Raw genomic sequence first — 25,186 nt, 5'->3', positions numbered from 1 at the left:
GCTTGGGTTAGTTACTATGGTAGGGTGCAGCTTTGAATGTTGGAAGTTCCTATCTTAAGTGCATGCTGGAATAGTTATTGTTATGCTGCGAAGATTTTGTTGTACACAGGAGGTGAGGTGATGTACAGTTAGCCTTTTAGCTATGAATAAATATACTCTTGCAAGTAATGTGGTGAAGGGAAATAAGTTTGTACCAGTTTTGCTTTCCTGTTAATATGGAAGAGGAGAACACCTCAGCAGGAGGAGGCGTGCAATAGAAGCTCACAGACATGCTTCACAAGTTCTTTGTTTGTTACCTTGATCTGGTGATGCTGGAGCCTGTCTTGCCAACCAGGATCCAGTTCTAGAGGTGCATGAATGTGACTCTTCATGTCACTGAATCTCTGCTGCTCGGTGGGAAAACAGTGCAAGAAATGTAATGCCTGTACTTCCTGCCTTCACAAATCACCCATTTGATCTTGTTTTTAGCCTTTATCCTGAAAAAGGGAGAAATTGTGGCTCTTAGAAGCTGAGTGTATACTTCATTGGAGCCTTGAGTGACTAGTCATGAGGAACATATTACTTGTTTCTTTTGAGCTTAGTCCAACTGAAATGATCACAGAAGCTACCATTCAGAGCATTTAGCTGTTTAATGCAGCCTGCAAGTAATCATAGGACACTGTTGTTTAACATATGAATAATTCATCCTTAGAGTTTTCATACACACAGGCATGACCTTTGGGAAAGAGGAGTTCATTACTGTCAAGGCACTGTAACTTCTGATCTTCATCTCTGTAAGGAAATGTCTCAAGATACCTTCCTTTGGCAAAGACCTGACACTGTTGCAAGTAAGTGGCAGAGCTAGTAGTTTCCCAGACTGCAGAAAAGACAAATACAAGACAAATTGTGAAGTTAGGTGAAGAGAGGCTTTTGAAAGGGGATCAATCTTCAAGGTCTTCATTAAGAATTTAGAATTTGCCTTTTTTTTTAATGTATTACAGGATCATAAAGCCACTTAAGCAAACTTTCAAGAGAGAAAATAGTTCACTTTTACTTACTTCAAGACTTGGTTTGACATTTATGAAAGATGAGTCTTGTGTGCTCCTCAGTTAATTCTGTTTTCCAGGACTGTTTGCCAGAACCAAGCCAAGCTAGCGACTGCTTGTAAGTAACTGGTATACATGCAGTGTTACGCAGGGAAATACACCGGGCAGCCAACAGCTAATGTGTTTCAATAGCATTAGAGAAGAATAAAGGTAGTACTGAAGTAATTGAGTGATGTATTTGATGACATCAGCCTGAAAGCAGAGATTTTCCTCTGATGCTAGAAACATTTCCTTGACTTTGGTCATGGAGCCAATACAGGATACGTGTTCTGCACAGGTACGTGCAGTGAATAATGATTTCCTGTGGGATGTACATTTGAGGGGGTGGATGGAAAGCTTGACCAAGAGGTTGGCATTCTTAACTCCCCATGAAACTTTCTGTGTTCTCCTTACTACATTTCTATATACCTTCTTAATTAAAGGCATACAGTGGCTTTGGCAGATAGAGCCTTCCTGAAACTTCGGCTACAGAATTTCCTTGCTGTGTGAGGGTTAGTGCTGGAGAGGCTCCTTCAACATATTTCATTGTTCAATGCTGAAGTGTTGGCAGTTTGCTATTGAGAAGCCTTAACTGACACAGACAAGCTCTATTAGAGCTTGACTTTCTCTGGTTAGCTACATGATTTTAAAATTTTGTTTTCCTTTTCACTGAGTTGCCAACTTGTGCTGAGCTTCAAGTTTCTTTTGTTCAGCAAGGTAAATGACGGAGGTTTGATGATGGGTATGCATTTGAAGTAGTATCTCTTTTGCAGTGAAAAATCTTCCTTTTCAAGCAGCAGTCTTGTCTGTTTCCATTTGCTTTCCCCTAAGAAGTAACAGCGTTGCAAATAATTAATGGCAAATACATCCTTCAAAGTCCCTGAAGGAATTATGGGCTTTTCTGGAGGAAAAGAACTAGAACTGTTCTTTAGGACATGGTTTCTACTGCAGGTCTGACAGAGGAGCTCTGCTTACTTTAAGTTCTAGTTTTGCTTGTATGTATTTCTGTGACAAAAAAGGTCTGTCTTTCCTAGCAATGACAGAATCATGCAAAGCTACTTTTTATCTTGCTCACTTACATCTGATGGACAAATCACAGAATGTCAGGGGTTGGAAGGGGCCTTGAAAGATCTAACCCCTCTGCCTGAGCAGGGCAGACCTCGGGCAGGTCACGCAGGAACACATCCATGTGTGTTTGGAATGTCTCCAGAGAAGGAGACTCCACAACCTCTCTGGGCAGCCATTTAGGGGTGCTGTCATGCTCTTCTCCAAAGGTCACTCGTCTTTTTCATCTTCCAGGTGCAGTCAGTACAGTCAGGTACACACTAAGGCTTATGGAAAGGAGGGAGAAGGTCCTTGGCTTGTGCTGCCATGCTGCTGCCCAGTGCTTCCTTCTTGTGGGCTAAAAATACAGGGGCTTGGTCCCCTATCTTTGGACCACTGCCTTTCCATAAATCTGTGGTGACTACTGAATTCCTTTCTTCCTTCTGTTTCCTCCTTAGAAAGTTATCAGTATTTCCAGCCCTAAAAGCTTATCAATAATGGCAAAAATTGATTTGTTGTATTTATGCACCAGTTGTCACAAAGGAACAAAAGCTGCTGTTTGTCCCTTGTGCCCCTAAGCTCTGCATTGTGCTTTCAGGGGTTGGTCTTCTCTGTGTCTTTGTACTTGTTTCTTTTGCTCTTTTAGCTCTATGTGTCTGATTGACAACACTTTGATGGTAAGCAGTGTAAATTCTGTGAAAGCTCACTCAGGAGAAATACTAAAAACACTCTAAGGATTATAGTTCCAAGTGTGCACATGGGGTTTCACTCTACTTGCCTTTCACACTCAGAAAATGAAAATGATACAGAGATGTTTTTTAAGACCTTCTTGACAGACTTCTGAAATGTTTCTGGTTTAAGTAAAAAATAAAATAGTATTTCTCTACAGAAGAAAATTGCACTGTCTATCACTTATGGACATTAGCATTGTGAGTAAAGAATATTTGCAGGCAAAAATCCCATAAATACTTCACTATAGCCTTTTTTGGTAGAAAGACTACATTTCTCTGGAGAGAATGGGAAAACTATTTATGGCCTTCAGTCAAACATCAAAGGCTCTCCACTAAACCTGGAGGTCTAGGAGTTTTTCAAGGAAGTACAATGAAAGTATTTCACCCTGGAAAGTGCTAAAGCATTGGGCTAGGTGTTCCGTGGTGGTATCACCGTGTCAGCTGTCACATCACTTGGGGATGCCACAGTGCTCCTGGGCTTTTTGTGCTTTCTGAGACTCCATGATGTGCAGAGTCCTGCATTGCTCCAACACTGAAACTGTCCAAGGAAACAAGGACACCATAAGCAGATTTGTGATTCCCTGTTTTCCAGTATTATTTTCTGGAAAGCTTGCAACAAAAATGTGGAAGAGAAACAGTACCTGATATTTTTTCCTGGGTGGGGGAGGATAAAAATAATAGCTGTAGATGGGAGTCTCTCCGTCCTGTCCCAAGGTCTTTTCTCCTGTGTGACTCAAATGTATTTGTGTCCTTGGGCTCTCACACTGGAGGAGGTAAATGCTGCTCCTCTAGCAATACCAGGATATTTAGGAAAGATTTGCATGCAGTTCTGTCTCTTCTCTGTCTGCCAGGCCTGAAGGATTTTAAACTAAGTGATGAGTGAGATGCTGACAGATCTTGGAGGTGAAGGAAGCTGTGAGTTAGAGCACAGAGTTCCAACGCACAGATAGCCAATCTTCAGCCCTGCTGCAGTGGTTGATTGCTAAAAGATTACACAGGTTGTCTCTTACCATGTGGCTTGGAAAATGGTGGTGGTTGGGTGGCAGTACGATGTGCCTTGAAATCAGGGCTGCTGCCCAATAGCCTGAGACTGAATTAAATCTGGGGCTACGCTGTCTCAGAGATGAGCCTTCCCTCTTGTTCCCAGTCCCACTGCTTCCTTTGCATAGTATCTAGCAATTACAAGGTGAGTCAGAGCAGGCTTGATCTGACTGAAAGACCAACTCATCAAAAACACAGCTATGATCCTATGATCTCCAGAATTGAAAGAAGGGAAAGGACTGAGGAAGGGGTGGGACTGCTGCTTTTGGTGACAGGGTACAATTATTTTCATGACTAGCTTAATCTCCAGCAGGCACTTGCCTTCCCCAGCCTTAGCAAGGCTGGCTCGTGGATAGGCTGTTCCCATCCAGGCCATTCCCTTGGTCCAGCTGCGACCAGAAGAGTCCTTCTGGTGCTGGGAATCCAGAGCTGTAAGCGCCTGAGGGCTGGGAAGGTCCTGAGGGGATGTATCTCTGTAAACTTCTCCAATTCTCTTATTTTTTTTTTTTGTACAATGCCTTCAGGAATGTTGCCAGACCAGGTTGGTGGTGATGTCCCTAGTCACCTCCCAGTTCCAGAAGTCCAGGCAGTAGTAAGCCTTAAGTTGAGAATAGGTTAGTCAGCAGCTGGGGGGTACTTTGGGGTACTTTGGGGTTTGCATGAACTGAAGCTCTGACACGTGGCTGGCTTCATAGTTGAAGCTGGCTAGTCCTTTGGCTGGGAAATTTATTGGGTTAAGATTATATTTTTCTTTAATTATTTTTTGTTTGCCTAGAAAAGCTGCAGTGCCAAAGTAAGAGTTGGTTGTGTGCTATTGGAGCCTAAGGGGCTTCCAGTGGAGCCCGATATTTCTGCTGCTTAAGCCTTTACAATCTGAGATAATTACTGTGTAGGGAACAGCTATATATTGCATCATCTGTCAGTAACAACTGCAGCTGTGAAATGTAACAAAAGGAGTGAAAATGGAGCCAAACCCAGTTTTTGGTGTCTCTCCATGTTTATCATACTAATATACTCCAGATTGTATCCCTTCTTATGTTGCCTTTATCATGTTTTGCTGCCTGGGGTTTCTCTCAGCTCTCTCTGGAAGGGCCAGCCAGGCTGCCTTCAGGTGTGAGGATAATTTTCATTAGGTGTATGCTGGACACCAGTGAAAGGAAAGCTGTGCAGCAGCCATGTGGATGAGGTTCACATCCTTAGTGTGACCACAGCCATGTGGATGAGGTTCACATCCTTAGTGTGACCAGCTGTGGTGAAGGGTCTGCACTTAGGACACTTACGATATTCTTTTAATCAGCTCTAGGATGGATACCAGTAAGGTGTAGCTTTACCTGGTCTTTGTTCTGGTCTCCAAAACTGCAGTTAAACCCCACCAAAGCTTCTGAAAGTGCAGTCAGTGTAGAAGTTAGTGCTGAGATTGAGTTATGGAGCCTGCTCCCCATCGCTGTGGAACAGATTCCTCAGGCCAGGAAGAATCAGCCGGGTTCAGTTGATGAACGGTTGTTTTTCCTTCCCTCAGCAGTGTTTTGAAATAGCGATTGTTTAGAGTAGGAGCTTGAAAACAAGACTGCATTATTTAATTTTGTTATGAAAAGGCTTTTAGAGCAGAGTTGGTAAGTTAAGGAGTTCTGTAAATGTTCCTGTCACTTGTCTGGAATGTTAAGTATTGCAACGGCTACACATTGCTCACAGCAGCTACAGCTCTGAAGTTTTCTCCAAAGAAGGAGCAGACAAATTTAGGTGTATAACAGCCAGTTCATGGCCAAAGCTCTGGTTTTTCTGCCCCTCTATTTAAAAGAGAAGCAGCAGTTGCAAATGTGGCTTGAAAACTGTGGATGGGTAACGTAACTTAAAGGTAGAGTTCCTGTATGTGTAGTTCCACCATTTCTAATGGAGAACTGTAAAAGCCCTTTGACATTTTTAAGATAGAAAGTAATAGTCTTTCCTCTCTAAATAACTACCTGCAGCACTTGCTTCAAAATCGCAGCACTCACAGGTCACTCACATCTGTGTATTTTCCTCACTGCATGAAAGACACTGCCCTGACTGGAGCAGGGATCCACCCCACCTGGTGCTCTGAATTCAGCTCTGGCTGTGAGCAGATGCCTCAGGAAGAAGAATGGAAACCAAAGTCTTCTCTCATACCCTGACTCCCTTCCCACCCTGTAATTATGTTTGGCTCAGAGGGGTTTCTAAGCCCTTTGTGTGCAGCTGTTGAGCATCCATTAGGGAATTCTCTACCTTGTGCAGGTCCAGTCTCCCCTTCCACTTGTGCTTTGTGCAGCCAAAGCATTCTTCCAATCTGCATTAAAAATACAGCTAATTTTTCTTTTTTTGGACCTGACTCTAACTTGATATCCCTGGTTGTAGTACTGGAGGAGATGATTAACAGCCAGTTCCAGTCTGTGTTCTCAATGCCTTTCAGGATTTGATAGGCTTTTGTCACATTCCCTGTGAGATGTCTCATGGGAGCTATTATATACCTTTGATCATATTTTTGCCCCTTGCTGGATCTTTTGGGTTTGTAAGAAATCAGGTTTTTGAGGTTGAAAGACCGAAGCTGCACATGCCAATTAAAGTCTGGGGAGATGGGCAAAAAAAAAAATAAATTGATTAGTTAAGTGTGATGTTTGTGTTTTATAGTTGGTTCTATATTCCTTTCTTTACTAGTTCCTGGAATTGCTTTGCTTTTTCGCTTTATTCCAAACACTGTGCTGATAGTTTAATGAAGCCCTAAATCAAAACACTGAAGTCTTGCTGAAAACACTGATCAGTTGAGAGTACATACATACATTATATATATGAAGCTGAGGTTGCTTTTCCCCAAGAGATAAATTGCTTTTTGTTTACCTGCATTTAATTTTATTTGCTCTTTTTATTGCCCCTTTGGTCTCATACGGGTGTTCCGTGATTCCATAGTTTCCTGTTATCCTTGGTAACTTAAATAACCCTCTAGCATCAGCAGACTTCAATGCCACTAAATCTGATATCTTGATGCTGAGCAATAACACAAATGCACTGCTTGCTTGGGGCTGCCAGTGATTAGTGGATTGTATTTTTGGAATTACAAAGCAAGAGAGGGAGTTTTTAGAGTGCTTGAGCAGCTTGCAGGCTGAAAGCTTGAGCTGTGGACATGATAAATGTAGAGAAGTCTGTCTCTTAGTGTGGGGCTTATTTCGTATCCCAGGTGTTAAGTTGGTAACTGTGTTGTGCTTGCCTGCAGAGGCTTGGGGAAGTTTGAATCTGTGTTTTACAAGGGGCTGGAGAGCCTGGATTTCATAATCTTTTCTTCACAGTTCTGCCTTTTGGGATCATGTAAATGACCCAAAAATGTCATTCTCCAATTATTTGGGCAAAAGTTGTCAGCCTAAATATGTCAAAGCCAAAGAACTTGTACAAATAGAGAGTGAAAGTGTACTGACTCTGTCCTTAGATGTGAATGTTTCCCTTTTCCTCTGTATCTTGGGTACCTGATGTTTCAACAGTGCTCAGTATCCTCAAATCGAAGGGAGGAGTTGTTCCTATTTTTCTGGAAATCTGAAAAGATAATTCCAAGATTACTTACAATTATCTTAATAATTCACAAAATTTTAATAGCTGAAGCTGCTTAATACCTCTTGATATTTTTGTATTTTAAACCAAAGGCAAAGACTTAACACCTTTGCTGCTTAACCCTTTTTCACCTTACAGGCTCAGGAAACCTTTTTGTGCTCTTCTAATTGAGCCTTGCTTTAGTGACAGCAACGCTAGCATAAACAGGCATATGAAATAAGGAGTGAGACTGGAATAATCACAGTAATAAATCATACTCACACCCCTTCAGTTTGCAGGTTTCTAAAGAGTGTATAAGAGTGAGCCTGAAAGCATTTGGTGTTGGCTGGGTGGATGTATCATATCAGTTTACAGCAAAGAGCAGAGCCATGCTATTGGGTGAAACACTTTTAAATTATTATTTATGGAGCTGTATTTGCAGTTGGTATAAAATGCAGGACTGGTTTCACATGCCTCCACCAGAGCAAGGAGAGCCTGCTCCTGAGCACCATTCCCTTTGGTTTCCTGTGCTATGTGTGCTGTGGAAAGAGAGACGGCTGGGAAGGGGTACAGGTTAGAGCAAAGTGTTACATTTTACTTTAGGAATGCTGTCTTTCTATCTGATATTTTGGGCTTGTTTTGGCTTTTTTCCATCCTGATTAATTGTATAGTTGATACTGTAGTGTGAACATTAATCAGAGGTTTTCCAGTAATGTCTTGTGTCTGTTGATAGATGAGTATATTGAGCTAGGACCTCCACGGCTGTCTCATGGAGTTAAATTGTTTAGTGTTAAACTTCAACTTTTCCCTTTATGCTGCTGCCCTTTTTCTTCTTTTTTTTTTTCCTCTCCCCTTCTTTTTTTTTCTTGGAGGTGGGAGGAGGTGTGTGTAAAGGGAAAGGAAGTCTTCAGTAATTCCATCTTTCTCCCTAGGGTGAAATGTAAACTACAGTTTTAGATGCAGTATTTGGTTTTTACAACAATAGTGAAAGAATATTTTAGCTTTCATTTGAATTACTAGTCCTCTGTGTTAACATTCTGAAAGCTTCATTTGGCTAATGCATGTTTTATTCCTCATTTTAAAGCATTTTGTTGGGCAGAGACAAATGTGGGTTTGGTTCCTAGTAGTGTGTCTTGCTAAAGAATGTGGTGTTCTTTGGAGGCATACATAAAGGTAGGCTTTATCTGCCTTTCAGAAACTGGGAGAAATTGGGCTTTTTTATTTCCCACTTACAATATTGATGTCTTCTGTTTTAAGTGCTGAAATCCCATCCTCTTCTTCCTTCCTGGAGAAGGCAGGAGGAAAGAAATTGGCACCGAGAGGTCATAAATTCACTTTAGGAGCCTGAGTGAGCAGATGCTTTTAGAACCTGTAATGCCAATTAACATTTTGTCCTTTTTTTTGTAAGATGAATTGAACTCATTTGTATCTTTTGCTCAGTTTTTAAACTGCAGTTACATAATCTTTCAGTAAAATGTAACTACTAGATCTTAGTTTCTCTAGAAGGAAAACAGGAAGAGTGGTACATAACCTATCCCTGTCTTCTAAGTATCTTTGAAGTGCCTGGAAAAGTGCTTCTGCCTTTCAGAAATCACCAACAGTGTTTTTCCATGTCAGACTTCTGGATATTTTAAAACAATGCTGGATTATTCTTACTCTGTTTAGTTTAACTTACTTGCATCACTGTGCTGTTCCTGAGGCAAACACTGGTGTATGTTTTCAGGAAAATTTCTAAACCATGCATTTTTTACAAATCCATCGTGGATGAGCAATGTTTGACTTTACCCAGCCTTTTGTCACGGATGACCTCTGTGATGTAAATACATCACAGGGTTGGAGTATCGGTGGTTTGTGCTGTAAAAGCTGTGTTAGCTCCTGTTTATTATTGAGATTGTATGTGGGTGGGTTATGTTGCTGTGTTTACTTACTTGAATAAGAGGATCCCAAACCTTTCACTGTGCATGGGAAGATGGTGTGTGCAGAGAGTACCTGCCAAGTTGTAAGGTCTGCAGGCTTGACGAGTATGCTTTGTAGAGTTGATAAATGTCTCCTGCAAGTGGCTGTGGCTGGTTGTCTGCAGGCCAGCTGGAGCTACTACTATATGGAGATTGACAGACAGGGCTGTCAAGTTCTGCCCTGGCATGACACTCATGCCATTACCAGTAGCCTAACCTTTACTAGGGCACTGCTTTACTAGTTCTATGAGCTGTTAGAGAACCCATGGCTTAGATAAACTGGGTTTGTTGCTGAAGTGTAGTTTTTCTTTTGAGGCATTTTTTAGTGCAGTCAGCTTCAGAGCAAACTGCACTGAAATTTGTTTGGATAGCTCTCAAGCACACTATGGACAGCTTTCATGTAGTCTGTAGAACATCAAAATTATTATTCACTAGGAGTGATACCAATTTTACCCAACAACTCTATCCTCTTTCCAGTTTTCAGGTGAATAAGATCAAAAGCACAAGAAAGTGTTCAACTGATAAACATGAAAAAGGCAAGAAATAAAAATGTGACAGCGTGGTCTTACCTGTAAACATCAGCATCTGCTTCTGGAATCTAGTAGGCAGTTGTTGCACTTCAAATTGTGTGTGTACAGCAAACATATCATCATGGGGCTTTTCTGGTCTGGGTTTTGGTTTTCTGAGGAGTGTCTCGTTTCCAATTATCTCTCAGTTATTTCATCTCTGAAGGCGTTCTGATTGCCAGTAGCCGTGTGGCAGGACCGGTGCATTTTTGACATTCTGATGATGAAACTGCAACAGCAAAACAAAGTTTTCTGTCTGTTCACGCCAGCTTTCAGAGCTAAACAGAATCTGGAAGCTATAAACAAATACTTGCAGTGCCTTAAAATGAAACTTCCTGTTGCTTCTTTTAACAGCACTTAAGGGTCTGAGGAGGCAAAGCTCCTGGAGTTTAACTGATATTGAGATATATTTGTGTGCAACCCAGGTGGTGATGGGGAGGAAGGAGTGTGTGTAAAGGTACAATATTAATTGTGTTAATTGAAAGGAATTAGTAATGCTGATCACTCTGGGTTTGTCACAGGTCTCATACACCAAATGACCAGTCTGCTTCTTGTGCCTTTGAAATACTTCACGTTTTAAGAGATGGAAGCAACTAGATGTGTTTCGTGTTTCTAATCAGCCACAGGATATTTGGCTCAGATAAACCTGATCACTTACTTCCACCCAAAATCTGAGAGTCTGAAAGGGGAGTGGAAGTTTCCTCCTCTTAATGTTCTATCCTGTGTCTTCTGACTTGGAAGGAAGCAGCTGCCGGTTATCTCACTCTTGCAAAAGAGGAAAGAAGATCCTGATGTGTCTGGTCTTCCTGATAGTCCATGCTTCTGGCTGTTGGATAGTCTACCCTTTCTTAGGCTGTCTTCCAGAATTAGCTGTGCTCGTCCTGACTGCAGTGTTTGGGGCTGCTGCAGCTGCTCCTGGTTTGAGGAAAGACAGCTTGGTTTTCAGGGGTTTTGTTTCTTTGCTCAGGGCTGCAATGCCAGAACTGACACTTGGTCTGCTGTTTGAGAGAACTTGAAGGCAAGGTAAAGATGCTGCAGTGTCCTGTCTGCAGGCTGTGGAGAGTGGTGGGTTACTTCTGGTTTCTTCTTGGAGATAATCCTCATATCACTGGTATTAAAGTTTGTAAAATCTCATGTGCTTATTAATGTGATGTTTAATAATAGTTTCAGGGAACCTGAATTTTCCAACTTATTTTAATTTTTCTAAAATACTTTTTTTCCCAGTAGCTGCTGTTCCTTTCTCAGTACTTCAGTTACCAAGCTGGCGGTAATGGTTACTCAGATCCAGTGTTGTTGGTAGTCAGGCTGTTGCCTGAATACTCCCACGGTGTTTTCCTTCCCACAGTCAGAAATGAAGAGCATTGCTGCCCTAATAAGCCTTTCTTCTGCTAGCTAACGAGTGAACCCAGCAGCATGGGTCACTTAGAATATGTCCTCGGTTCAGTGCCGTTTGTGGAAGGAGAACTGAAAAAAAACTGCAGTAATTTGGAGTGGAGCTGTAAGGAGCACTTAGTTCTTGGTAGTAATTCCTTTTATAAAAGCAAACCCCATTGGTCAGTCACATGCATTCTCTTTGGCTTTAATTTGTCTTCTTTACTGCTGTTCTGGGCTTAAACAGAGTATTAGATGAAAAGACATTGCTTTTCGTTTTGTATTTAAAAGTGCTTTCTTTCTGCTTACAGATTTGTTTGTAAATGCATCATAAACAGACAGCCCAGAATGAAGAAAGCAAGCAGGAGTGTTGGCTCAGTGCCCAAAGTGCCTGGAGTAAATAAAACTCAAACAACTGAAAAAGCCAAACCAGAAAACGGCTCCTCAGTGTCTGCAGTAACAAAACTCTCCAAAACCGGGACATCGGCATCTCTTTTGAAGGTAATAAGCAATAGAATGTTCTGTTTCTTTGTACTTTTTACAATACAGCTTTAGAAAGAGTCAATTTTTAAGTCATGCCTGTAATGCAACTTAGGCTAGAGGTTTGTTGTGTGGGTAACTGGAGGGAATTTGTCTAGTTACACAGCACTAGGCAAAGTGACAGGACCTGTGTGGCATTTGTGCTCTGTTTTTCATATTGCAGTGTGTGTTGTGATGGAAGGCAATAGACATTACAGACCTTGGCTGCTCTGCAAGAGGTGCAGAGTTGAAGTTGCTTTTTGATGAATGTTATTAGTAGTGTCATGTGTTATGCTTGAATGGTGTGTCAGTGGCTAATGGGATTTGATAAGAGTTATTTACTAATTCTGGAAGAAAAAAGAACTAATGAGGTATCTAACATGAGAAACTTGCTGCTATCAGTGATCCGTGTCAGGTCAGTGCAGCTGCATTCTTCTAGCTGTTTTGGCCATTGGTTTGTGTGAAGCACTGCTTGAGCTGAAATTTCACAAGTTGATTCTTGCTCCTAGAGCACGTTCAAAGGTAGAGGTTTTCTCTCATATTAGCAAAGCTGGGCAGTAGATTCAGGAGCATATGGTTTTCAACAGCGAGAAAAGTAAGGCATAGTCAGGTGTGCTGGTGTGGAGTTTTCACCTGGGAGAGAACATGTCTGAGTTGGGTGGATGGTGCAAGCCTGCATGGTCTGCCTGCCCCTCCTGGTATGGCCACATGGCTGGACCCACCTCCTTTTGCCTTTCTGCAGCTCAGTGTGCAGAGCTGTGGCATTGCTGCTGCTGCTGCCCGGGAGCAAGTGAGCAGAACAAGTAAAAGGGCTGGCGTCTGCAGCTGGGACCTGAACGCTGTTACCTGCGGGGAGCCAGACAGGCTAGTTAATTTAACTACTGGCAAACAAAGACCTAAAATTACAGAAGTGGTAAGGGTTGAGGTCTCTCTGTAATAGTCATGCAGAATTACTGAAGTCAGAAGATGTGTTCTCCTTCTCTCTTTTCTTCTTGCCTTTCTTTTATGGAAGAATGGTTCATACTTCTGCTGGTGGTCTTGCAAGCTAGATTTCAGCTAGATTTTTCTCCAGGTGCCCAACATACCTTGCAGTTCTCTCAGCTTTAGTCTTTTGATGCTTGCGGCACTACTTATTTTGTACTTCTAGAAGCCTCTCAAAGAATATGGAAACAAAAGTCCTTTATAGTTTACTTATCAAGTTTCTTATGTCATGCCTCTCAGTCAGATAAAAGAGGAGGCTGATCTAACGTTGAAGAAATTTGACCTGGTATGCTTTCACAATTTCACTCACATTAGTAACACTTCTGGCTGTGTTTGGGTGTAGGATTAGAACTTCTGACAGCTGTGTATTTGAAATTCTTTTTCTCTTAATTACTAAGATTTATCTCGGCTCTGTGTTGCAGCCAGGCTTACTCATACAGTTGGATGTCTCTTACTTGTCGAGCTGCTGTTTTGCCAACTATGTGACTTGATAATGGTGAATCTTATCTTCTTTGAGTGCTCCATTCTTGTACAACAAAGTTAGTTGCTTTTTGACTTATTTGTACTGGCAAATCACATTTATAATTACTGGCTTGAAAGAAGTATGGTTAACAAGTCGTATTATTTTTATAGTAATCTTATACAGTTTTAGATTTGATCTTGTTGCTGCAGCATTTGCCACATTGTTTTCCTCACAGCTGGTTGTAAGCTCTTTCTTAGAGCTGATGTGTTGGTGTGTGTCTATTGTAAATTTCATTTAATGTTCCTTGAAAAAGAAAAAAGCCAACATGAAATAATTTTAAGTGCAACAGCTTGCTAATTGATTTGGTCCTCAGGTGTGCATATAGCTAAAGAAAACTTTGAGTTTATATGAGTGAAAAGCCACTGTTAAGGAGCAGAAGTACACACAGTGCTATACCAATCTTAATTCAGTCAGTAATAGTGTTGCAAAATTGAAAATTACTTGGTAATTATAGTGCAGAGGTTTTTTCCTGTCTCAAAGACCTAAATGTAGGCTGGTGTTCAGGTTTCAGTGGGCTTCTTTCGCTACCCATTGTTCCACAGATTTGTCCTTTTTTTGTGGAGTTTTCAAAGTTTATAGACAATGAGTGCAGGAAGAGGCTGGGGGGACCCACCCTTCTGTCCAGCTGAGCACTGTTGCAGAGGTCGGTTTGTCTGTGTGCCTCAGAATGCCTTTTGATTGGCTACTTTATAGGTTTTCGGCTCCCACCTTGCCCAGGACTTTGGTAAATGTTCAGCACCCCCCCACCCCACCCCCGTCCTTACAGCAGAATGTTAACTGCCAGCCACTTGTAGTTTTTAATCTGTCCAAAATACTCTGCAAATAATAGTGTGTTCTTGTTTTTAAGATTGTTGTTTCTGCCTTCTTTAGCAAAGGAGCTTGTGATCATGCTAACACTCACAGCTGTAATTAGACAGCAGCTGTGCTTCATACAGATGAATTGCACAACCCAGTGAAACCCTGAAAAGCCAGGACTTGGACACAAATATTTGAATATTAAAAATTAGAATGTGTTTTCAATATTCATGTGTCTGAGCTTCAGTATTCTCTTTGCAGTATGCAGTAACCTAATTACAGATTGTTGTGAAGTTTGGTGTTTGAAGCACTCAAATGTAGCAACAGCAAGCATCAAAGGTAGGAATAATTGTAGATAGATATATATATATGGATTTGAATGAGGTGCAGCAAATAGGATGTAGATATTAAGAAACAACAATGAAATGAGCTGTGGAGGTGATCAGCCAAGTTTCATTGCAATGAAAGATGTGAGGGAGAATGGAATGTGAACTATATAATTCCAAAGGTTTTTGTGCAGAAAATCAAAATAGGTCTAGTTGAGCATTTCCTATCATGATATTTTCTGGTTTTTCCTATTGTAATGTAGAGGCTTTAATGCTGAGCAGGATTGCAGTGTTCTGAGTAAATGAGAGCAAGCCCTTTGTTGAGGAAAAAGCTGTTTAATAAGCAGATGACATCGATTTTGCTTCCATTAAAAATAAGCCTCCAAAATACTTTGATTTTCAAGTCAAGAATGGTTGCCATTGTGGAGCATAAAGAAAAGAGAGCTGCTGGTTTGTAATTTTTCCAAAGCTGTGCTAAATAGTTTTCTTTGCCAAGAGTGTAGTGTTACAGTTTGAGAAACTGTTTACTAATTGGCTGCAGAGGAGGCAGTGCCTTCCAACCTAGGCTAGGAGTAGTTGATGGGGAAGTGGGGGGAGAATGGCTGTCTTACAGCCCTTTGTTCAGCAAGGGCTGGGGATGACTAATGTCAGAAAATGTCTAGTTTACTTAGCTGCTTTTTTTTTTCTTTCAAGCTGAATCACATCTTGACCTATTTGGCTTGATAACGTGTACTTGTACTATGTGTCTAAAAGCTTAGTCTAATTTCCTCATTCTTTCAACAGGATAAAAATGCTGACAGCTAATAGGCCTTTTGAACTAGCATGTTTGCAGACTGATTGGCACTCAGTAGCAAAACAGAAAATTACTCTTCCATATCTTTCTGTAATACTTTGTTTTAGATGGTGGTTGCAACACAGGGCTATTGCCCTTCCCCTCTACTCCCCATGCCCACAAAATTAGTTCAGATTAGATATGAAATTTGATTAGAGGTTGATGGAACATTGTCATGCAGTAATAGTTGGTGCTCAGCTTTTCTGCCCACACTGGCAGTGTGGGCTTTGTTGATTTTGTAGCCCCTCAATGTTTTCATTTTTCCATTGATACTTACATTGCATCTGCTGGTTTGCATGGCCCTGACATACCAGATCAGGGAACGGAGCTGGCTCCTGGGAGCCCTTTGAAAAGGCTTCAGTTTGTACAGCAAAGTGCATTAGCACATGGAGAGAAGAGCAGGATAGAGCAATGGTGGATTCTTCATAGAAGAGCCAACCTAGATGCACATCAAACTAAAGCCTCAGAGTAATATGCTTTCTTCCAGCCTGTTATAACCCTTTTCAGAAGACTATAGCATTTCGTACATGATGGAATAAAAACATTTGTGTCCTAGAGGATTTCACCCTGACAAATACCTGTTTGGATCCGATCTATATTTCTAACAACTGCATGCAGAACAAATACATTCTTTTCCCAAGCTCCCTTCTGTTTTGCAGCTGCTTTTTGTAAATGGCACAAATCCCATCCATGCCCTTCCCACAGTGCTGGCATCAGTCTTTCTAACTGTTCTAGAAGTCTCACTGGCAAAGAGTTTAGTATGGAAACTGTTTAGTATGGAGTGAGATGCAGCTTGCCCTTTTTTTTTGTTTGTTTTAATTAAGTGTACCTTCAATCTGAATGTACAGACTCATAATGTCTGCCATGTATTTTTTTTTACCATGATTATGTGTGGGAGCTAGTAGTTATAAACCTGTAGAATTTGAAAGCCATGATGTAAAGCAACTGGTTAATTCCTGAGCACTACCATCTAGCTGGGATGCTGGTTAAGACTTCAAATGTGTTAGCCAGCTGAATAAGAGTTACTGAAGGAATGCTGCTAACACAGCTGTTTTCTTTTAATTTTTCTTGCCCTTATAATGGGGAAAATGTTTAGCATATTTTATTGTTTTGCCATTTCAAAACTGCATTTGAAAGAGTTGCAGAGACTGCCAATTAATATGCCAGAGCTGAGTGTTTTTGGACTTTGCTTTATTCTGAAAGATGTATTCTCCAGTTGGGAATCTGGTTCTTGAAACTCCTGTGCTTACTGCCTTTTCACATTCCAGGCAGCTTTTGTGGCTAACAGTAGTTTCAGGAACAATCACACGTGGTCAGACAAAAAGTCCATCACACAAATAGGCCATCCCTGAGAGTGCCTAGGGAAGAGCATGGAAACAAGGCAGAGATACACAGTGAAGGTGACCTTTCACCCCTAGTCTGTACTTATTTGTAGCTTAGTGTTTTGAGCTAGAAAGGTTATTTTATCAATGTTTTTGTTTTTGTTAGGCTGATCATTTTGCCGTGAGCTTGCCCACCAGAAAGCACTTGATTATGTTTTCTTGAAGGATGCTCTATAACTTCCTCATATTTGGTGGTTTAATTATCTAAGAACTTCCTTCCTTTTTAGGCTTAAGCAAGCTTTCAGTCAAAATTGAGATGTTACTCGGTCTTGTGTTCCTGTGCTTTCCCTCTGTATTCATTTATGTTCTCCTTGGTATTGAAACATGAATTACTTTGTCTGGGAGGTTGAAGACTCAGACTCAGTTTCTATGGTCAGTCATATGTGAGGAGCTGAAGTTCAGTTTCAGATAACCCATGCTGCACAGTGGAGCATGTTTAGACTTTTCAGCATTCTTGCAGAGACACATGACCAGTCAAATATGTACTTTTTAAACTGGTGGAATCCTTAACAGAAGCAAAGTTGGCTATGCAGCCTTCTCAGCCAGCTGTCGTAAAGCTGCTTCTCCCCTTTCTTTCAGACTAAGAGTAACGATGACCTCTTAGCAGGGATGGCTGGTGGTAGTGGAGTGACAATGACCAACGGTGTCAAGGTAAAGAAGAACACTTGTGTAGCAACAGCATCTTCAACTTCAGGGACAACCATGAACAGTCTGGAAAATAAACCCAAAACCATTGCAGGTAAATGGATATATTGATCCTTAAAGATGGAAGTTGGGTGGCTTTTTATTTTCCTATAATGTGTGGGGATCCAGGCTGTCTGTTGAAATGGTCACTAAGGCCACAGTCAAAGCAAATGCCTCCTGGTGCTGTTCTCCTAGTTCTTAATAATTGCCTTTGGAAGGTGTTCCTTTGAATGTTGGGTTGGTTTTTTTTGGTAGTTATATAACTGCTATATAAATCTATAATTAGTATAAAATATATAAAAAGATATGTATGAATCTCTGGAGTAGTTTTGTCTAAAATAATTTAATTTGCCTAAAAAAAAAAAACCAACCTGGTGCCACAAGCACTAAATCTTTAAGATGTGATCACTTTTTTCAGTCAGCATTTTGCATATTCTGTAGTGGTTTCTAGAGCTTTCAGGAACTGTTCAGAAAAGTGCAATTTTGTGGTGTGATCAGTGTAGATGGAAATATGTCTTGCCTTCCAAAGCTTTGTTTTGGATTCAGTAATGCTTGCAAAGCTGTAAAGCATCTGGAAACAAAGCAGTAATAATTGAACCTCATCTTTATGGAGTGAGATGAAGATACAGAAAACCTTAACCTTCGCTTTGGAGTATCATAATAAGCAATTCAGCACTTTAAAGCTTGCATTCAGCTGAGAGAGAATGTTTTCATTTTACTGAAGAGAGGCAGATTTGGCCTTGTGGAAATAGCACTGCTGCAGTTTTGGTCCAATCAATGAGAAACTGTTGAAGACAGGGAAAAAGAAACCTGCAAATGTTAAACTTTAAGGTTGGATACGTCAGAGATACGTCCAAATAGTGGTAAAACACAGCAATTGGTAAAGCCTGGATCAATTGAGATCAAACTGCACTGATTCAGAATGCAGGTTGTGTAAATGTTTGCTCTAAATGTATTTTATGACATGTCTCAGTGTGACTCAGAGAACTCAGCCACTGCATGGCTGCTGTACAATAGCCAGCCTGCTGTTGCAGATGCTTCATTTGTAATTAATGTTCCTAACTTTCCAAACCCATCCAGGTCCAGGTTCCACAGCTAAACGCAGCGCTTCCTCTGGCACTAAAGAATTCAGCTCCTCCAGGGAGAGAATGCGTGACCGTTCTCGCCTGAGCCAGAGCAAAAAGCTGCCTCTGAGCGGGCAGGGCAGCACCGAGGCCGTGCTGGCCAAGCGCTCCCGCAGCCGCACCAACCCCGAGGTGGACGTTCGCATGAGCAAGTCCAAGTCAGACAACCAAATCAGCGACAAAGCTGCGCTGGAAGCCAAGGTCAACGATCTCCTGACGCTGGCAAAAACTAAAGATGTGGAAATCTTGCACCTGAGGAATGAGCTAAGGGACATGCGTGCTCAGCTGGGCCTTAATGAAGATCAACTTGAAGGCGATGAAAAATCTGAAGAAAAAGAGGCCATTGCTGTCCATCAGCCAACCGATGTGGAGTCTACCTTGCTACAGTTACAAGAACAAAACACTGCCATCCGGGAAGAGCTCAACCAGCTGAAGAATGAGAATCGAATGTTAAAAGACAGGCTGAATGCATTAGGCTTTTCCTTGGAGCAAAGGCTGGACAACTCTGAAAAACTCTTTGGCTACCAGTCTTTGAGTCCAGAGATTGCAGCTGGCAACCACAGTGATGGTGGTGGTACACTGACATCTTCAGTGGAAGGTTCTGCTCCAGGATCAATGGAAGACTTGTTAAGTCAGGATGAGAACACCTTGATGGACAACCAACACAGTAATTCCATGGATAATTTGGACAGTGAGTGCAGTGAGGTTTATCAGCCACTGACATCAAGTGATGATGCCTTAGATGCTCCATCATCTTCAGAGTCTGAAGGAGTACCAAGTATAGAAAGATCTAGGAAGGGGAGCAGTGGCAATGCAAGTGAGGTGTCTGTGGCTTGTCTAACGGAACGGATACATCAGATGGAAGAGAATCAGCACAGCACAGCTGAAGAGCTCCAAGCCACGCTCCAGGAGCTTGCGGATTTGCAGCAAATAACACAAGAGCTGAACAGTGAGAATGAAAGACTTGGAGAGGAGAAAGTAATTCTTATGGAATCTTTGTGTCAGCAAAGTGACAAGTTAGAGCACTTCAGCCGTCAGATTGAGTATTTTCGGTCCCTTTTAGATGAACACCACATCTCTTACGTGATCGATGAAGATATGAAAAGCGGTCGCTACATGGAATTAGAACAGCGCTACATGGACCTGGCAGAGAACGCTCGGTTTGAGCGAGAGCAGCTGCTAGGTGTTCAGCAGCACTTGAGCAACACTTTGAAGATGGCAGAACAAGACAACAAGGAGGCCCAAGAAATGATAGGGGCATTAAAGGAACGAAATCACCACATGGAGCGGATTATTGAATCAGAGCAGAAGAGCAAAACAGCCATAGCGTCCACCTTGGAGGAGTACAAAGCCACAGTGGCCAGTGACCAGATTGAGATGAACAGGCTGAAAGCTCAGTTGGAGCATGAGAAGCAGAAAGTGGCTGAGCTGTATTCCATTCACAACTCTGGAGATAAATCAGACATCCAGGATCTGCTGGAGAGCGTCAGGCTGGATAAAGAAAAAGCAGAGACCCTGGCCAGCGGCCTGCAGGAGGAGCTGGCACACACTCGCAATGATGCCAATCGGCTGCAGGATGCCATTGCTAAGGTAGTGTTCAAAACAACCTTGTGCTCTAACAGCCCACACGCATCCCAGGACTTGCTGTTTGTTGGTCACTGCAGTTCTTTTAGAAGTAAAGGATTAATTATGCCCTTAATTGTATTGCAGTAGTGTGAGGATTGGTTACTTGCTCTTCACCTTTGTTATGAAAATGAGAGGCCTTTAAAAAATTTCTATGGACACATTCAGCCCTGGGGAAACTCCCATCTTATTTATTAAAAACACTGGTATTGAAACTCTGCCACTTATTTCAAGACCCAAACTTCAACAGGATTTAAAATACTCTTTGAATTCTGTGTTTGAATTGCTTCTGCAAGAGTTTCAAGGAGTTAGTGCCAAACTGGTGGAAGAGGGATGTCTCTGAGGAAGTCCTGGGAGTCAGTTTGAAGTGATAACCCAGCTGGTGCTGAGAGAATACATTCAAGTTTAAACTTGTTCAAGCTAGTTCAGTTAAATTAGAATAAACTAATAATAAAGAATGCAAGAAAAGGTTGTCTTTTCAATCAAGAAATAACCAATTTTAAGGGAGAAAGATTTGGCCTAATTTAGTTTACTGAATACATGTTGTAGTTGTAAATGAAAACCAGAGCCAAACATTTTGATAAACTTTTAAACAATAATTATTAAATGTGGTAAATACACTTTTTTTTTAACTACTGATCCATCTAGGAATGGCTTGTGTGTTGACAAAGCATAAATTTCTAGTTGTAGAACAGCTATTTTGACTCAAATGGTAGTAATAAATGCATCTAGTAAAAGCATTCACCAGAATCTAATACCAGAATGATAAAATGTACTTAACTTTAGGTATTCATTACTTAACTTTAGGTATTCATTTAAAGGTGCATCTTCCTGATGAGAAAATGTATGCCAGATTTAATGTCTGCAATATATACTAGTTGCAAACCAATGTGCTAGTCATGGTCACCTGCCAGTTAGAATCCACCTTAATTTAAGGGGGGGAGGGAGAGAGGGGAGGAAAGTTAATAATTAAGGTTGTGTAGGTGCTATTCAAATAAAAAACACTGAAACAGGTTATTTAAAGCAGGGTGTTTGGTCTATTAAAATGGGTGCCTGACTGTATTGACCCACCCCAAGCCATGACCTGATTTGTCTTGTTTTTCTGCCACCCTGTTTTTACTGTGGGGTTAATGTCACTCTGCCTCTGATCCTAGCCTGGTTTCAGGAGGCAGGCTAAAATAGCCTCCCTGGTCCTGACAGGCAGAAGACTGCTACCTCTTCCTTTCCATGTTTGTTTTTGTTTAATTCAGTTCAACAGCTTTTCAGACTCTTCTGGGAACTGCTTCAACTCACTAACACATCTCACACACAAATGTGAATCCTGCTACTTGGTTAAGGAAACAAATCATCTCACAGGTCCACCAAGCACTAAAATTGATGCACAGCAGAGGGCAAGCTTATATTCTTTGGCAAGAGTAAAAAGAGGGGATTGGATGTGGCCCCTGGTGCCATGGTTTAATAGTCATGAGGTCTTGGGTGACAGGTTGGACTTGATGATCTTTGAGGTCTCTTCCAACCTTCTTGATTCTATGATTCTATGAAAGGGGTAAAGAGCTTTCTCCCCCACCTTCTCCCTTTTCCATTGCAGTGAGATGTTCAATTTGATCAGCTGCTCATGAAATCACAGCCTTGTTACTGTGGTGGTGGTGTGGCTTCACTTGAATGCAGGGTACTGCTGGGGAGCACTCCTATAATACTCAGTTTGGGAATAAAAGAGTTTAACTTCAGCTCAGGAAAGTAGTTGCACTAAACCAATACATTTTTAAGAGCTTACTCTTTATGTCCCATACTTTTTTTATGGCTGCAGAAATATATTGTAAGTATGGTAGTTAACAAACTGGAAGTGTGTTTAAAATCCAACCAGTTTAGTCATGATAGGATCTCTTTCAGGTTGAAGATGAGTACCGAGTGTTCCAAGAAGAAGCCAAGAAACAAATTGAGGATCTCAATGTGACTCTGGAAAAACTTCGGACAGAACTAGATGAAAAAGAGACCGAGAGAAGTGACATGAAAGAAACTATTTTTGAGCTGGAGGATGAAGTAGAGCAGCATCGTGCTGTGAAGCTTCATGACAACCTCATCATATCTGATTTGGAGAGTAAGTGTTACGAGTGGCTCTTGAGAGAAATGGTAATTTAAGAACAGCTGAAGTAGGGCACTGTAGTAGCGAAACTATTTTCACTTGTCTCTCAGATCTTTGTTTTCAAGTCAGATGAGGGTTTGCAGAGCCCTCATATACTAAGGGGAAAAAAAATGAAGTTAGCTTTGCTTTTCCAGTCTTAGTAGCTGTTGGTGTGGGAATGAAAAGCTGTGAATTGAGAATAAATATTGCATCTAATAATGCTGTTTTTCAAAGCAGAAGAACATGAAATTACAGACTTAATAACAGTGTGCTCCTTGTGTATTTAGGAGACTGGATGATTAATTTACTGGTTTGGTGGTGGTTTTTTAAGAATGGTCTCTCTTTTGGGTACCCAAATAGTAGGAGTTACCAGGCACCTTGAGAATGTTTGTAATTCATGATTCCTCCCACTTGAAGAAAGGTCTTTTTAGTGGGGAAACTGGTGAATGGAGGCCCTGACTGTTACAAATGTTAGAGCTGCCTTGGCACTAAGAGTAAGTTCTTTCTGGGTAGATTTGCTTAAGTCATGAAACTGTTCTGTGAGCTAAAAATGAATCTGACAGACTTAGGGCAAACTAAAACTTTATCTGTTGGCTCTTGCCACTGTGTAAGAAATGGTTTGGGCTTTTAATGACATCTATGTTTACTGTATCCTTGCCTACCTCTCTGTGTCTTAGTTCCCTCTCTGATCTCCAAGACCTGCTCAGACATTCCAACCACAGGCTGTAATTCTGCAATTACTCATCATCTAAATAACTTAGGCAACTGCACCCTGGCAAGCTGGATCTCCACAGTGCTACTTCCAGAATTCAAATGTTTACTATTCTTCCATAGTATATAAAACCTGAACAAGGCAGCAGAAAAAACAAAGCATGATCCCTTTTATCAGTAAGGGAAATATTCATATAAGGGCTTTTAAATTGGTCTGCTATCAAGAATAGGGAGTGTCTTAAGTAAGCTCAGTGTCTTCAGACATGTAGCAGTCAGCTTGGTTTTCCTAAGCAACTCTTTATCTTGAAAGGCAATCACTGTGTGTATTTACTAAATTACTTCAGCCGTTTGTTCTGCAATTTTTTTTGGCTCACTCTGTTCCCAAACCAAAGCACATTGTCAGTGGCCCTGACTGTTCCTGAAGTAATTTTGTAGCCAAGTCTTAAAAAGGCTGAACGCTTTTCTATTTTCATTGGGTTTTTTCCCCCACTAACCAAAGTACATAAAGGCAGAAACCAGCACTGTAGTCAAGGAAGTAAACATTTAGGTATCTGCCTACTTGATTGCAAGACAGCTCTAATTTTCAGATACTTCTGCTTTGGGCGCACAAACCAGCTGCCAGATGTTTCACTTAAACTGGTAAAAATTCAGGCAGAGAAACCTCTGCCTGGGCAGAAATTTTCAACAAAAATTGCGCCAATCTTTGTGGCTCGTGGCTCTTGAACTAGTTTGGGAAGTCCAGCTGTGCTGGCTGCTGCCTAGTGTGCTCCTTGGGGAAGACCAGCGGTGTCTCTAGGCAGGAAGGAGAGTGACATCTAGTGGCGGCGCCTGAGCATGGCACCTGGAGAGCAGTTTGAACTTCATCTCTGACCGCTTCCAAACCCTGTTCATTATGGGCTCGGAATTAAACCTGTGGTGGCCTCTAATTAGAGACAGCAAAGAACAGCAGCTCAGAAAATCTGGGAGTTGGTGGTAGTACAGACAAGATCTAAGAGACAGAATTGTAATAAATTGTATCGAGGTGACAGGAAAGCACATTGAAGGAATAAGGTATCTTCTGCTGAGCAGAATTCTGCTCAGGTCTGGTGTTCCATCAGCCAAATGTATAATGCCTGTGCTTTTCCATGTGGAGACTTTAGTATAGCTTTAGATATTGTAAAGTAGTAGTTGGAAGAATGATGGTCTTCATCCTAAATGGCCAGGTGTAATAAAGATCCATAAAGATTTTCTTTAATGAGCTTTTCTTTTAGATTTTAAGACATGGGGAAGTCTCTCCCGCTCCTTGAGAACTGGCCTAAGAGCAAAGTTACTGAGTGGATGAAAATGATGGCAAGACAGCTGATAATAAGGGATGGAAAATGCTCATGGGAAGGGTTTACAAAAGACTACAGTTAAGAGAATGGTGCTTCCTGGATGGGGAGGAGAATGTTCATTCAAATTAATGGCTGGTCAACAGCCATGTGAAATGTTCTATCACTGGTACTTGGGGCATGCTTCCTTGTGGACTTTCCAAGCACATAGCAGATACCAAATGAAGCATTTGTCACAGTACTCTGCATATTGAACTGTCACATTTTAGTTGTTTGTCTGCCAGTTGTTTAGCTGCCTGTCTTGCCTTGGATAGTGGTGTGGGGTTGCATTGGTTAACTGCATGTGCTGTGTTCCTGATGCCCATCCAGACACAATAGGGCAGCTGAACTTGAGTACTGGTGGGATGAGGAGCCTGAAGCATAGAGCTGCTGTATTGTATCTAAAAAGCCTGAGTTCTAATAGCATGGTGGACACATCTGTGGTGCATCCTCAGCAGTGCATGAGGGGGCACAGCCTGCAGTGGTTCTGAGTCTGCAGGGGCTGTCTGCTGGCAGGGCAGGCTGGCAGTAGGTGGCGCAGTGCCTCTGGGTTTCAATTCCCTAGTCTGGTAGCCAAGCTGTCACATTAGTCATCTTTAATGACTAAGGGGAGGGAAAAAAAGAAACCTATTATTCTTCCAAGCAATTAATAAGAGTTGGTGGGGATTTTTTTTCTGTTTCTCAGAAAACTTTGTCTCTTGATTTGCAGAAAATTAGTATTTGTAGGCTAGCTTAGCAGTTGTCAGCCTGAAAAACACTTAGTGCATGTTCACTTAGCACAAGGTAGAGCTGCTCTTAGGCTGTGACTATTTAAGTCAGTACATTTTTTGGACAAGTGTAGGTGAGCAAGAAGGTGAATAAATAGTTCTTTTATGGAGCTGACAGTTGTTAATTCTTCCATATCTCATTTTG

The 25,186-nt window shown here is 41.5% G+C and overlaps 1 protein-coding gene across 2 annotated transcripts in view; it reads left to right on the top strand.

Moving 5' to 3' along the window:
* Positions 1–25,186, top strand: part of SPECC1L (sperm antigen with calponin homology and coiled-coil domains 1 like) — a 63,821-nt gene that overhangs the window by 2,523 nt on the left and 36,112 nt on the right. Inside the window, exons 2-5 of one of the 2 annotated variants that reach the window (XM_054172797.1) lie at positions 11,615–11,804; positions 17,241–17,400; positions 18,432–20,059; positions 21,983–22,190. In XM_054172797.1, coding sequence (XP_054028772.1) covers positions 11,652–11,804; positions 17,241–17,400; positions 18,432–20,059; positions 21,983–22,190 — 2,149 coding nt within the window. In that variant the 5' untranslated portion in view covers positions 11,615–11,651. Of the gene's footprint in view, positions 1–11,614; positions 11,805–17,240; positions 17,401–18,425; positions 20,060–21,982; positions 22,191–25,186 lie in introns of both variants that reach the window. The other variant, XM_054172796.1, reaches the window with a different exon arrangement.

Source organism: Dryobates pubescens, chromosome 25 (genome assembly GCF_014839835.1).
Source record: "Dryobates pubescens isolate bDryPub1 chromosome 25, bDryPub1.pri, whole genome shotgun sequence".
In the NCBI taxonomy this organism is placed as follows: domain Eukaryota; kingdom Metazoa; phylum Chordata; class Aves; order Piciformes; family Picidae; genus Dryobates; species Dryobates pubescens.
Note: the sequence above shows the minus strand (reverse complement) of the source record. Positions and strands in the feature narration are given on the sequence as shown.